Source organism: Rissa tridactyla, chromosome 3 (genome assembly GCF_028500815.1).
Source record: "Rissa tridactyla isolate bRisTri1 chromosome 3, bRisTri1.patW.cur.20221130, whole genome shotgun sequence".
Classification (NCBI taxonomy): domain Eukaryota; kingdom Metazoa; phylum Chordata; class Aves; order Charadriiformes; family Laridae; genus Rissa; species Rissa tridactyla.
Genome location: NC_071468.1, coordinates 64275790 through 64291933, shown reverse-complemented (window position 1 = coordinate 64291933; position 16144 = coordinate 64275790). Strand labels below are relative to the sequence as shown.

The 16144-nt window shown below is 36.4% G+C and overlaps 1 protein-coding gene across 10 annotated transcripts in view; it reads right to left on the bottom strand.

Moving 5' to 3' along the window:
* Nucleotides 1–16144, bottom strand: part of AHI1 (Abelson helper integration site 1) — a 94564-nt gene that overhangs the window by 49341 nt on the left and 29079 nt on the right. For all 10 annotated transcript variants that reach the window (XR_008465363.1, XR_008465362.1, XM_054194961.1 and 7 more), the window contains exons 15-18: nucleotides 15639–15757; nucleotides 12464–12594; nucleotides 11091–11231; nucleotides 8786–8988 (exon numbers count right to left, since the gene is read on the bottom strand). Coding sequence is in view for 8 of the 10 variants with exons in the window: in XM_054194961.1 (XP_054050936.1) it covers nucleotides 8786–8988; nucleotides 11091–11231; nucleotides 12464–12594; nucleotides 15639–15757 (594 nt within the window). In the remaining 2 variants the exon portion in view is untranslated. The remainder of the gene's footprint in view (nucleotides 1–8785; nucleotides 8989–11090; nucleotides 11232–12463; nucleotides 12595–15638; nucleotides 15758–16144) is intronic.

Below are 16144 nucleotides of genomic sequence, written 5' to 3'. Positions count from 1 at the left end.
ATAACAGAAGGAACCCCTCGGCTCGTAAGTGAGGACTAATGATTCAGCAGAACTTTTTCCAGATGAAGAATAATTAATTCTTCTCTAACAAACAGACATAGACTACCTACGGAACAGAGTGAAGCAATCATTTTTTTTGAAATGCATGCTGTGGGAAGGCATTGCTAAATACCTTTACAACAACGAGCAAAGTTGGCTAAGATAGCCAACCATCAATCTACTTATTTTTCACAACAGTCTCCGCTTGCTTCATGTGCAAACCACAGCTTTATCAAAGACACAGTTTACTACTATCCTGAATTGAGTAAAACTAAGAGTTATAACATCCATGTAGCTTTTGTAGTGAAAAAAAGATACCTACACAATTTTTGCCAAGTTTAAACAAAGCTGATTTGCACTTTCTTTTTTGTGTTAGGGCAGCTCTATGCAAATTATGCAAATACACATTTTCAGTGGAACTATTTTTCACATTAAAAGTAAATTGCATGAGACAAAAAACAGAATAATGCAGGACTTGACGAGCTGACAATAACAATTTCTCTTTTTTCCTGAGACTGCAATTTTATGACCTTTGCAACCAATATAATCGACATTTCCATGTATACTTGCAAGTCAAATCAAGTTGGCCAGCTCTATATGACCTCTTATTCTTTTAGTTTTGGGCTTTGAAAACTTTAGCCCTCTAGGACACTGTTTTTAAAGACAGTTTAAAAACGTCATTAAACCATGGATTCTGAAGAATTTAACAGTTGACAATTGAATTTGAAATAAAAACAAAACACAAATTCTGCTATTTTTCCTCAATGCTAGGAGAAAGTACATAGGCAATAATGCTTAAAGTAGGAGTACAGTACTACAGCTTTTAAATTTGCAATGCAAGTTTGAATCAAGTTTACATCTACGTGAAAATGCAATCATTTCTATGACAGTAGTGTTAGGAGGACTCCAACAAAGGCTGGGATTCTATTGCGGTAAGCGTACTACAATCACTTAGAGACTAATGTATTATGCTCCTAAGTAACTTCTAGACTAAATGGGAAAAACAAAGACAGCTAAAATAAGATATCATCCCATTACACATATGCAAAACCAAACCGTAAATACTTTGTTTGTCTGAATCACATGTTCCCTTGATGCTCCCTACAGTCCTCTTACTCTGATTAGCCAGGACATTAGGACATGTTCCTTTCTGCACCCAACACGTAAGAAACTCTATCACAGCCCCACTAACCATTAATAAAAAAAGTTGTCAACAATGTTATTAAATTAATTGATTCAGTGCACATTTATGGTATTTCCTTCATAAAAAGTTCTTAATAAAAGCTGCTTTCTCCAGACCTTGGTGACAATAAGCCAGCTGGCACAAGGAAATATAATTTGCTGTCTTTTACCAGCATGAGTGAATCTAGCTCTAAAATATGAATTGAATAAACATAATATTACTCAGATGTCCCTGCTTACTTTGTTCAGCAGGGAGAAAACAAAGTGAGTAACTTTTCCTTAATACTGTACGAACGCTTATGGCAAGAAAACTAAGATGGTAAAACTGGAAATAAAATTAAAGGACCAATCAGTACAATTCACACACATTAAAAATACTTAACACCATCTTATTTTACCCTCTGATAAAATTATTATGATGGATATAGTTATATGCTAAAAAAAGGATGCAATTTATTTCTCGTGTCTGACAAACCCTTTATATAAAACATAAGCCATTGACAGAAATAATAGTGTTGAAAAAGTGGAACAATATCTTCTGTCACAGCTGACTGCAGCTTGTTATTTCTACTTTACACCTCTATTCTCTCAGCAAATATTCAGTAAAAATTAAAGACGGATATCCAGTGCTTACAGCACAGATGAAAGACCACTGCTGTGCAAGTATTGCTGTCCTGATACTCTAACTAGATTCATACAAGTCACTTACCTGACTTGACTAAAGGCTGAAAGCATGCAGATTTAAAATCCATATTCACAGTAAAATTTTAATGACTCCCTACAATAATAGGAATCTGTGTAACCAACAAAAGATGCACACAATTCCTCATTGACTTTAAAAGTATAAAGAAAGAAATAGCTATTTGTTCAACTTTTTCCTAACACAGGCAACTTAACTAAAACTGGCAAATATAATGAATTGACAAGGAAAATTCATTACAATTTGCAAAACCTTACTTTATAACAAACTATTTCTTAAAGACATACAAAGTAAAATTCTGACAAAACTTTCATATGATATTAATTATTCTACCTATATAAAGCTTCTAATAATACTTCAGCCATTTCAAATCAACAATCACTTTATTCAATCACAGTGATTCAACAGTATCTGCTTGGCAAACAGGAAAAACATGTATAGGAAAATTTTGTAAGTAAATGAAATGCACAGGGTTACAGTGTTTCAAATTCAAAAGTGCTTCCACCATGGCTTATGAAACACATCTTTATAAGTACGCAGCTGGGAGTAGCTATGTCTAAATTAATAGTTGCAACAGAAATTCCCAGAGTAAGAAAATCGTTTCCTAGCATTCTGAAGAGTAGGAAGAAGTATACAGCACTACTGACAAGCACCTACTTAATTTAAAAGCCCTCAATCCAGTGGAATGTATTGCATAGGTCATCAGAAAAATGACTGCCTACTTTACACGATCAGGTTATCCACTAATATGATAACCAATAAACTAAACCCCAAACCTATCATGCAGTGGGCCATATGGATCTGACTTGAAATCACTATAAAAGCAAACTGGAAGAAAAGTAACCTTAAACACTTTAAAATTTAACTGCCCTTTTAGCAGATTTTATATATTATTTACTAATCTGATGTAATGAAAAGAACATTAGTAACTCTTACGGAGAATTACCACACAACCCACTCATAAATAACATGATAACGACACACACTTGTCAGTATAAGTTTTACACATATTACATATATGCTCCATAACATAAGAATAATTATGCTGTGTTAGATCAAAGATCCATCCTCATGTTTTTCAACAGTAAACTGTAATAGATACGGTGCATAAGTTTAGAGCGATCTTTCTCCTATGGGCCCTTCCACTTTCATCACTCAACATTTTATGAACATCTTGAGCATCAGCTGGCAGTAACCACGGTTCATCCGGCCAATAGCTTTTGCTGAATATCTCCTTTACAAACTTGCCCCAAATCTCTGTGAACCCATGTACACTTCTGGCCTTCACAGCACTCTGTGTCACTCTGTGTATGTAACTTCAGTGCATGTACCCACTTCAGATGTGAGATACAATATTTTTTCCAGTACTGTTCATGATTTATTATATTTCTGTCACAACTTTCACTCATCTCCAACGGCACAACCTGCAAAGCCAAGAAGCTCTAGTCACGTTATTCCTGGTACATGCAAACTCCTCAACAGCTCTTGGCATTTGTGTTACTCTTGTTTGAGCCTCTGCTCATTTTACTGCATTCTTTTTCAGAAGGGGTGTCCAGAAGTAATTACAGTGTTGAATATATGGGCTCATCCTGGATTTCCTAAGTAGAAACACACAAGCATCCTCCTCATATTCAGTTTGGAATGCATCTTAGTTATGGTTACCTAAAAACTATTCAGCTACAGTTTTGTTTTTACCAAGAAATAAAATTAAGTGCTTTTTTTCCTTTTTTTTTTTTTTGTTCATCTGTGGTATACACAGTATAAAAAAATTGGCTTCCTATTCATTTGCCAAGTTTTCTTTGGGAAAAAACAAGAGAAACTTAAGACAATTCTATGTGTTCACATATGTGTTACACAGTGAAAAAGAGAGGCTTTAAAAATACTGCAAAATTCTTATACATATGACAGATAAGATTACAGAATATCAGTACCTCCTCTGACAGTTTCTAGATAAGAACTTTGTATTGCAGGCATGGTCAAGTGAAAAAGCTACTTCAGCCTGCAGAGACACTGCAGCATCACCTTGTACTTTGCCAATTCTGTGAACATTTTTGCCCGTGATTTTTTAACAGGAGTCCTCAGTACTTAATATATTACAACCCTTCAGTTTTCCATCTTAGTAAATTACTATAGAACTCTTCTCTTCCCAACCTGCACTAAAACCCAGAAGCCAAGCATGACATTTCAGAATCTACCAAAGCCAAGAGGATCTGGAAGAGAGATTCTTGCAAGACTTGATAATGGTAACATTAAAAATACACACCACTTTGGCATTCAGCTCTGCCTCTAGGTCTTTTTTGCAGACAAAAGGACAAGTTTCCAGCTTCTTCCACTTGATGGCTTAGATATAAACATGATACTGGTACTATGTTCACTAAAAAGGTTGCATGTTTTTTCTGAAAAGCAGCGGCTTTAAATTCTGTTTTGTTTTCACACAACAAGATATATTTTGCACCTCAATTAAATTCTAAAAGGAGACCATCTGGAAGGACTACACAATACAGTATTTGTTGTATACTGTACCAAAGCATCATATATGACCATAATTTATAGTCACAGAGCTTAACGATGAAAGTTGAGTACATTTGATGCAATCCGAGGTATAAGCTTCTGGATTCTCTCACAGTACCTACTCTCTTAATGAGTTGTGGCATAGTAATAAATACACTCAAAGGACAAAAAAATTTTGAACAGTTGTAAGTAGTTCTGTACATAGGAAAGAATACTTTTACATTCTACTTGTCTAATATTGCACTTAAAACCGTCTGAGTATCAGAATTTTGGTAACCACTTTGATAACCTTTTAATAACATTTTCCAGAAATGCATTGCAAAGTGAAGACTGGAAAAGCCAAACATACTTTTAATTAATTTAGAAGTATGCACATATTAAGAGATGAGGCAGCCAACATATAATTGATTCCAGGACAAGTACAAGAGTATATATATATATACACATTCTGTCCTTAAGCACTAAAAAGGTTTTTTAATCCTTCAAATTACAGCATGAAAGTTTTGACATCTAAAAATCACAATTTCAGAGCTAGGATATTATGCCTTTAAAAGAAGCCCTTCTCCCCATATCTACATGACATATATCACCCCTTTGTTATGCAAAGTTACAAACAGGTATTTTGATTGCCAGGTGGAAGTGAAATATTAAATACATAAATAGTAACACCGAATCAGAAGCACTTAAGAGCTCTTTCTGTGACTAGAGATGGGTTAAGTGCTTCCCTACCAAAAACTTCTGTGAATAGAAACGTACATTAGTACTAGTTCCTTGAGGCAGAGGTAAATAATAACTGCTGCCAAGATTCACTGTACTGTAATTTCTCTAGTGGTAAAGAAGCCAATTCTGCATTCTGGTTTCATAGAGAAATTTATATTCACCTTTTGTAAAAAAAAGTCCTGGCTTTTGTGAATTACTAAAGCTTTAGCCCAATATTCAACTCTTGGTTCTAATTACACGTTTTCTGGGCTAACAAGAATGGTAATGTTGTAGCGGAAAAAAGAGAAGAAAAGAATCTTCCTCTATCATTCATTTAGGTTCTTGTTTAGGTAGCAAAGAAGAAAAACATAAAGAAAATAACATTGGTTCTAAATGGACCTGGAAAGGGGGCACTGGTCACAACACAAAAAAGCCAGGGTCATACAGGATCAGAATATTCTCTATTTCTATCTAGTTTAAAACAATTTTTAATATATTCACACTACATTTTCAAATGATACATCTAAGATGCAGACCTCCAAACTTTGTACTTACAAGTTGATTTTATATCCACTAGTCACTGCTGGTTAAGTTCACATACACTGAAGTGAGAGACCCCTGTGTTGGCAAATCTGCTGTTTGGAGGCTCCAGTGCCTTTGCCTCATAAAACATGACCCCAGGCGCAACCTCAGGCCACGTTTACTGTCTACAGGGTATGCTGCTAACATGCTTGTCCCAGTGTGGTAATCGCTATGTGTCTGTGACAAGGCACTGGCATGCAAACATGACAAAAAGACCAGTAGAAAGCCTCCAGTTCCTCTTTATTTTTCCCTGACAGATAAATACACACAAGATAATACCTGCGTTCTCATTTGGAATTTCATATTCCATCCTTATCACAGGGCAACCTGCCACCCTATGAGTGGCTTAATAAAGACTCCTTTCTCCGTTTTCACTTGTCTGTATCCAGATGTATTATCACATTCTCACCTATGCAGCTGAGCAACAACTTTGACAAACACTTTAGCAAAGCATTTATGTGAGTACGCATTCTAATAAGCTTTCCAGCAAAGACTGAACTTACTTACGTGCATCATTTTGCACAAGAAAAAGGCAGCTGCACACATGTTAATGCATATGCATCCAAAGCTGTAATTCCCAATTACAAATTAGTAGAAATTTTAAGTTTTAGTGTTGTTACGTTGCTGGGACTGTCCAGAATCTCTGATAATGCAGGAAGACAATACTGCACACCCACATGCAAGAAATTATCCTATCCCTGCTTGGAAAGGAGGTATTACTGTCCCCTGAGCCTCATGTTGGATTGCTTAAAAGATGAGTATCAAGAGTCCTTTCAATGGAAAGAAATCTCCTCCCAATGTCTTGGTGGTTCATAAAGCCCTGCAAAGAAGCACTCTTAGTTTTAATAAGCATCATTGCTCTGCGACTGACATCAGGCAATGTGGTCACTTTCAACTGTGCCATCCCATACTGTTTGGAAACCCACACAGTGAGAAGACTCAGATGATCTTTCTGACATCTCCCATATACATGGTCCATGGGCAGAGGGTTTGGAGGATGCTGTCCATTGATCATGACTCTGCTCACAGTGGACTTACTCACCCCAAACTGGTTATTGAGTAATGGGAGTCTAGGGTTACAAAACGCCAGTAGCTGAAAGTTATTCTCTCAAACATAGTAGGCATACCTATTTCACCTAGCTCTATGGTTCTGCTAAACCAGATTTGTCTCTCACAGCCCAGAATCCCTAGCTGATCAGGGCTAAACAGCTGCAATGATAGACTCCCACAAATTCATTATCCCTGTCTTCTTCGTTAGGTGATAAGGCACCCAGAAGAGTAAAAATAACTTCTTCTGGAATGTCTTACCAGACATAAGATTACTTGCTCCATTCTCTCCATATGGTGTGTCTCTCTGACTGATGAACAACTTGAAGGCACTAGGGCTTACTTGTAGATGAGCAGGAACAAAATAAGCAGAGGACAGAAACATGGCTTGCTTCCTTATGTGAGGCCACACGCAATTGTAGAGGCAGCGGCAACGTGCTACCATTATCCATGTGAATTACAGTGTGGCATTTCATAAAGGAGTCCACTGGGAGCTCACGGTCCAGAAAGCAAAGGACTGTGGGATCACTTTCTTTTGGACAGTTTTAAAGCACAGGCCTAACGGGGATGTCCAGGCCAGGGAACCATACTAGATTTAATCCAAAGCAAAACCCTTAAAGCACGATGAGAGTAGCTACAGCATCCTCAGCAACAACTACCTTCACCTACTCACATGCTTCTTTTGTGCTTCACTACTTGTTAATGCAGACAAAGTCTTAAATTACATTAAAAAAATTAAATCTATACGTACTCAAAAGTACTTAAAAATGAAAAACAATTAAGCGCAAACCCAAATGCAGTTCATGTAATTGTGAACAGTAATTATAACTGCACAGCACTATTCAGGAATATTCTTGCTGCACGCAAAATTGTCTCAAGTTGAGGAATTTCCCTTAATTAAATTTATTGCTAATTACAAAAGCTTTAATTACTGATTTGGCCATTAAGAAACAAGACAAATAAACAAACATGCAAAGAAAATACTTTTTCTCCCTCTTTGTCTCAACTTTGCTTCAGACACTTCTCTCTCCTCCTTCCTAGTCCCCAGTCTCCTTGCTTTTACCATTATGTTACACTCAGTCCCTCTGGTAAGGCCATGGGTGGTGCAGGAGAGTGGAGTTAGTGCATAGTGGCTTGCTCTGTTTGCTTGTCCTTGTTTCTTACTCTTTTCAGCCACTTTACTCTGGGTCCTCCACCTGCTGAAATCCCCTTGGGGATTATACCTGTCCAGCATGGATTCCTCCAAGGGCTGCAGTCCCTTTGGAGTCATACCACCTCCTGTGTTTTCTTTTGTGTATCCTCACACATCTCCTCCTACCTTTCCCTTCATGCCTACTCCATTATCTCCCCCTGTATCTCCACCTGTGCATCGTTTTGTGTCGTCTCCATCACTTCTGTGCTTCCTCACATCCCTCCTCCTGTATATCCACTTGTGCCTCCTGACGTGTTTTTTGCGTTTCCTCCTGTGCTCTGGTGTCTCCTGTCCCTCATAGCTACTGACCTTTCTTAAATATTTTTCACAGAGGTGCCACGTGCTCTTCTGTTTGGTTCCAATTTCAGTTGTGCAGTGGATGCATATTGTCCTTCACGGGGCTGGCTGGAAATGGCTGTGCCCAGCACAGGGCAGTCCATGATCTCCTCCCACACACGTCAGCCCTGCAGCCCCCCAACTACAAAACCCCTGCAGCATACAATTCTAAAAATTAATAGAAATAAATTAAAACAAAGAGATACTTTTCTAAAGCTCAGCCATAATGATCTATGGAGAAAGTCATATGAATGGCAATGGGCCTTGACAGAAAACATCCCTTGTCATCAATACTTGATAAACAAAAATAACTCACTTTCATGCAATTAATCTCTTCTAAAGAGCCACTTACAGGTGGAGTAATATTAGTGAGAGATGTATTCATTTCTGAAGAACGGATCCCAAGACCACATACATATATTTTGTTACCAGTTCGAGAATATGAACTTTGGCTGAAAAGACTATATGATTCTGGAAATTAATTACATTTGACTTACCATAACAGAATCAAGTTTTTGTTTCACCTTCTGCATTCTCATTGATGCTCTTGCAACACTGACAAACTGATCTGCCGGAGACATCACTGAACTTTTTTGTAAAGGAATTTCAGACAAACTGCTTAAAACCTGTGGCCCTCTTGGTGCAGCTGTGGTAAGTGATAAACTGAGGTCTTTTACAAGTTCAGCTTCCTGTTGAGCAACTGTAGAAATAACCAATATCAGTGTGTCAGGTGAAGCTTTACATTGCCATGGGGGAAAAAAAGTATTTGAGTGATCACTGTCATTTTGCCAGACGTGTCTTCAGTGAAACACATACTATTAGTGCTATAGAGAAAAATCTGAAAATGACATGAAGTTTTCCCCATACTACCCCTTTTCCCCCTTAAATCTTCCTGATCACAATGTCTCCCTTCTAGTATCTGTGTTCAGTAACCTCTCACACAGAATCAGATATTTTTTTTTTATTGCTTATAAACAATGTTATTCTCCATGCATAAATATTGGGGGGGCAGGGGTGGGGGTGGGAGAAAAGAAGGAAAGAATGTTTTCAACAGCAAGAAAGTTATATAGCTTGCACTGAGTTCAAGTCAGCTATTTTACTACGTACATTTCACATTTTTTCTAGCGTAGTTCAAGTGAACTTATACTTCAATAGAATTTCAGAAGTTGCTAGATACATGTACAGGCACAGGAGGCATCCTTAGGAGGTAGCCTGCTCTAGAATAGGATACTTTTGATGAAAGTTGTGCTCACTGTCATTTAAACAAATTGTCTGACTTTTGCAATTTTCTGTACTGTGGTTTCAAGCCAACAAAGGTTAAAAGAATTCTTCATGAAAGTTTTGTCCAGGATATTCATAAATATACACTGGACAACAGTGTATATTTTTACAACAATATATAATGGACAACATACACTGTTGGTGTATGTAAAACTCAAACTGTTGGAGTCTTAAAAACTGTTTCAGTGACTAAAATTAGTATTACTATATGATTAACTCTTTCAACACTAAGACAGTAAGGCTATCTTCTGAAAGCAAAGTGTGTGCTTTTAACCAAAAAAGGAACAAACAGTTACTAACATACAATGTAGAAAAGACCACAACCTATGCAAAATCTTACTGTCACCAGTGGCTTAGTTAAGCAGTCGGATGATACAAATAACTACCAGTGTGATATCTGTGTGATCTCTAAATACACACACACACATATATATTAAACTACCCTATTAGCTTTTTAAAGACTCATTGTCTGCTGAATAGTCAAAAAATTTTAAAGAAATCCTTCACCCAAAAAAATTTCCATTGCTTTCTAGAATGCAGATATCTTACTGGGTTGAAGTTTAGCACTGAATATCTATTGTAAAGTCATTCCACTTTATTTTCCTGTAAGAGTCAACCAGTTCAACAAATAACCAAAACTGTGAGATTTGATATGAGTAATCTCATTAGTACATGTTATTTAGAAAGCAAATGTATAAAGCCAGGATTAGCTTTATAAAACTATGTTCACTGCAAACATAATTCAAACAAAAATCTGTTAGAGATAGGCTAAATTTATTGCACAATTTGTATTAACATTATCTACTGTCTAGATACAACATCTGAAACAATGTCCTTAATTGAAACAATGAGAGTGCTAAAGCTAACTTCAAAAACAACATCAGAAAAGCCCAAAAGAACAGTCTGAATTTTATCCTGTATATCAAAAATTCAAAGCTAGCATTTATCCCTATCTTTTCTTTAACATGAGGAATAAACGTGTCTCTCACATAATCACACTACAGACATAATACTTGTTTATTAAAACAATCTATACTCTCTCATATTAATTGATTTCTATACAGCTCCTTAACATTGTTTTGTAACATAGCCAGCACAATATAATGAGATTTATATTAAGTTGTTCATTGATTTTCAGAATGATAGTATTTTCTGGCTCCATAATCCACCTTGACACTGAAAAAGGACTTTCAAATATTTATATGATGCTGCCTATATATGATAAAGTGGTGTAAGAATCACACAGGATGACATACTTGACATGTCATCATGACACATTTAAACTTGAGGTTGCAAGGGACCTCTGGCGATTGGCTAGGCCTAAGCCTCTGCTCAAAGCAGTGTCACCTAGAGCAGGTTGCTCAGGGTCAGTCCAGTTGGGTTTTGATATCTCCCAGGATAAAGAGATCATTATCACCAAATGACTGTTTTCTTTTCCCTTCAAAAGAAGTACAAACACTAGCAAATCACTTCTAAAAATAAAATATTTACAGGCGTGTATCAAGAAAATTTGTACTGTACCTTTATAATCATAAATGTATACAAGTATTGGCTGGTTTTGACCAAAGGCACAAAATGACACCATGTGTTCATGTGGATGAAAGGCAACATCACGAAGTGGAGATGTAAAGGAGAGTTCAGAATATACGGCCACTTGATCCCCTACAGAAGTGAAATATGTTTATTAACACCACGGAAACATATTTGGTACAGAAAAGTAAGAGTTGGTAAAAGCTTATATTTCACAGTGTGGTGACTGCCACTGTAAATAAATATTTCTTAGTCCATTTCCTTATTTAAAAGTAATATTTGGCATAAGACAAAAAATATTGCATGCTTTTAAGTTATTCAATAAGTCAGAAAAGTTAGTGCTGTAGCAATAGCTGCAGGAAACCCCAGAGGATGCATCAGGTCAGCTGAGTTCTCTTATTCTGATAAGCAAGTTCTGGAAAGGTGGCGTTCCACAGTATTTGTTTGTGCTTGCATTTTGCCAGATTGCTATCTTAGTTGTGGATTTCAGTTATATAATACTGACAATAGGAGCGAAAGTTGAGCACAAAATTATTTAAAAAAATAATAAATAAAATTAGCTCTTCAGCTTATGGCTTTATGAATGCAAGTACAGTGTGTAAGCAACAGACAAAGCTTGGTGAAAACATAGTACTAACAAATTTTCTCCCTCCTTTTACTTTTATTATTTCAGACAAATTATGTAGTGGCATAGATGTAAGCTAATACAGATAGAAATGCAGAAAGAAATTCAAAACAGAACTGTTGGTTAGCTGCCAGCTTTAAAATATTTACATCTTCCTTTAAAGAAATTATTTAGATCATAATTAGAGACAGAACACAATGTCATCAAAACCAAAAAGTGTATTCTCCAATGTTCTACTGTTATTTCTGTCCCTTTTACCTCACTGTACAACAAGGATGACAAAGTCTTTATCTTACATTTGCTTAGCACTTTCCAGAAAGATTTTGGTAGCTACTTTGAAACTCATGCGGAATAATTCGTGAAGAAATCTTATATTCCAAAGGCCAAAAATATTCAGAGTCTCCAATCACCCTTGGGAAACAGATGAAGTGGTTCTCAACAAAAGCCTAATTCCCAAATCCAAAAACCGCAACAGAAAGACTGATTTGACTAAAGCTGAGCTTAAGGTGCTCCATTCCTGCTGGATATTACAAATGCTACCTCTGCCTATTAATTTCCTCTATAGAATTAAATCTTGGACATTAATAATAGCTATTTAAAAGGTGAAGCTAAGGCTTCAAGATTTAAGAACATCTTACTGAAGTTTTATTCCACATCAAAAGTGTTTCAATAAAGCTTACAAAACCCTTTCCCCCTCAGTTTCGACAACCTGGCATAAGACCATAAAATAATTAGTTACCTGTTTCTGGATTCCAAACATAAGCCTTTCCGTCTTCACTTCCAGAAAACAGGAACGTACCACAAGGTGTTAAGGTGCTGTGAATCTTTTCTCTGTAATTTGTGGCACCTATGTATTTCTTCGTAGCCAAGCTAAAGATAAAGAATAGTTTGCAAATGTAGCAGATACTTTCAGGATAGAAAAAAATCTAACTTTTTGTGTGTCAGTCCCCCTCTTTATTTCTCAGAAAAATGAATACACCTTGCATCCCAAATAGGTATGCAGGCACCCACCTTTTGCAGAGTGCAGCCCTTTCTTTCCCCTGGCTTTCATAACGCACCTGAAATTATACATCAAAGTGTACATCCTCGTCTCTCAATAGAAAATAGAAACACTCAGATCTACAGAACGGATATAGATGTAGTAATTTGCATTTTCTTGATCCTGGGCTTTGCAAAAAAATCGGAAAATTGGCACTATTACTCCAAGCTCTACCAAAAAAGTTTTTATTACACTCCCTGAGCTTGATTACATCCCAGTAGTGCTTAAATTTAATGAGCAGTTCTCTTTAGCTCTTCAGACTAACGTCTCTTTGGATAGAAAAGCAACAGTAGAATCACCAAATTTCAGACATCAATGTTGATTTACTGTTAACATTGAAATTTTTAATATTACTGTGCTACTTAGGTATCCTAATCTTTTTTCAGTAAAACACTACTGGGCAGCGTAGTAATAACGACCTACTAATGAACTACTTTCAAAGAGTTTGTAGGCATCAAATAAAAGAGAATCTGCAAAAGGATTTAAAGCATAAGCCAGCCTGTAAGAGGCTATCTTAAACATGAGGTACAGCTTGGAAAGTGATAGGAAAGATCAAAATGGAGACTAACACAGCAGTAATACTAAGATACAGAATTCGATGCAAGAATGGCAATAGGCCATGACAGCCCTCAAAGACAGTAGACAGTAATTTTGCAAATGTGTTACTGCAGAAACAGTGGAGGTATGCTGGGAGAAGTGCAATGCAGTTAATGAGAGAGGAAAACTATTTTTAACAAATACTCTGAATAAACATACCTTAGATACAATTCTATTTGGCAAGCAAGGGAAAAGGATGCTTTAATGATCACAGCGCAAGACCGTAATAGCCCAAGTAAGAGTTTGAGCTGTGTGAATAAGACAGATAGTATCTCTGAGAAGTCATGTAGAAGAGCTCTGCAAGATGTAAAACTAACCTGCACATGAAACCCTAAGGAGAGGTCTGAACCAAAATCAAATCCCTGGTCACATACCTGAGTGACAGGACAACAGCATTATCCAAAAGATCAAAAAAGCAAGTTGAAAGAGGAAAGTTAAGAACAACTAGCTGTCAAAGTGAATTGTGTTGATCTGTGACCTCCACCCCCTCTTTTCTCATGCAGGGAATGAACAGTTAATGGTGACGTGTACAATTATCACTGCTGGGTATCTGACCCTGTGGTTTATTGATAGACTTAAGCCAATGTAACTGTGGGCTGCGGTCAAAGCAGCAGTCCTGCTGTTGTCCTCTCCACCCTTTTTTTCCCAGGCTCTCCCTCATTTCTTCTCTGGTGTTTGGGCAGCTATCAGATGAGTTAGATCAGATAGTTGATTAAAATGAAAATTAATCATTTGTATTTGTAGTCTGATTTTTAGTCGGATCAGTTCACCGATCTGAATTACACTGCATCAAGAGATCTCTAGAGCAGATAAAAATCAAATGCTAGGAATACATGGCCAAGGGTGTGGGACGTAGAAGGAGATGGTGTGTCCCTACAGATAAACTAGCTTAATAATTGTGAAATTGCACACCATATTAACCCTTTCTTTGAGATCGATATGCATGTCCATTTTTCTCTAATTAATACTCTCTGCACTTTTCAGGAATGGTACCGATAGAAGAGCACTATCTGGTTCCCTCTATTATACACATATTTCATGCTTCAACTGAGTGAATAGTTTAGCCTTCTAGCATGTTCATTATAATTTATCATTTACAGTAAAAGATGAAGAGTGCACTATAAGACTGGAAAGTCTTCAGCTAGTTCAAACATCCAACCCAATATTTCATTTAAGAGTGAGATTTCCTGAGACAGTATATCTATGTAATAAAGCATACTCTAAAAGAACATAGTTTCTTATGCTATGAGAGCATAAAGAGGTATTTTCCCCAAGTAATTTCACATAGAACACCAGGGACCTTTGATTTTTTTGTGTGGTGAGGCAAGGAAGGGGACCCATGAAATTAGGCACAATTATTTAGAAGGAGCATTTATGTCTTTAATGTGATTTTCCAAAAGACAGTGTTCAGGTGCATCTTATCAATGTGTGTAACTGATAGGAGTAAGACTCTTCTCAGTTTCTCCCAGTGAAAGGACAAGGGGGAATGGACACAAATTGAAATATAGGATATTCCATTTAAAATTAAGAATAAACTTCTTTTACTTTGAGGATGAACAAACACTAGAACATGTTGCTCACAGAAGTTGTAGACTCTCCATCCTTTGAGATATTCAAAACCCAAGTGGACAAAGCGCTGAATAACATGCTGTCATGCTTTGATTATTGGGGTTGGACTGGACAGTCTCCAACCTCAATGACTCAAGTGATTCTGTAATTGCCTTGTTTTTTATTGTAGTTTATTATTAAAGAATCACAATCACAACTATTAAAAATCAGAAAATCATCAAAAACTAAGTTAAAAATATATCACTGCCTGCTTAATATACCATAATACCTACATCACTGCATATTTCAGTATTTATAACAATCTTCATTCCATTTTATCATCAAAATACTATTCCCAGAGTCTTAACAATAAGAAACTAATGCAAAAATAAATGTTACAATTTCAAAGTTATTTTCAGGCACAGATTGCATTTTTAAAAGCGAATTCAATCTTTAGGAAACTAGTGTCTTCTTCATGCCACCTTGATCTCCGAAGTAATCTAGTTATTTTTGGATATTCTATTCTAAAAGACTTACCCAATATCACACAAAAGGTCTGTAACACAGTAGTGTTTTGAAACCATTTCCTAACTCTAGTATTGCTATCCTGGATTATTAGGACATCTTTGTTCTCACAACTATACATTCAATATTTTTATGGCACTTTATTTCCTCAAGTAAACTTTAAACCAAAAAGGAAACACGCACTTGTCACCAACAATCTACTTACATTCTGAGATCCATGATTCTCAGGGTACTATCTTTGGCATGGATTAATAAACGCCTTCCATTTGGATGCACCTCCAAATGATTTATTGGTGTTCCTTTAATATCATTTTCTCTTATTTCCTACAGAAAGAAGGAAAATACAGCAAAAAAAAAAACAACTTAACTTTGTTTTAAAACTCAGGTTTTTACACATTATTATTCATTTTTCTCTGGCATTACACATCTGCCCACTTCATTCTATTTGGTTAAGGAAAAAGTTTGTTCCTGTATTAAGGCATTACATCCTAGGCAATCAACTTTTCACAACCACAAGGCAGATTCTACCATGACTCTGAACTTCTGAAACACAGCTGATGACAGAAATGCTAACTGAACATTAGGCCTCTAAGGTATGAACAACGATAATTTGTAAAGCCTATTTTATTGTTTCTAGAGAACAAAGCTAATGCGTTAACATTTATCTGTTAATACAGTGCTATTAAACCTCAAGCATTTTCATGTTTTATA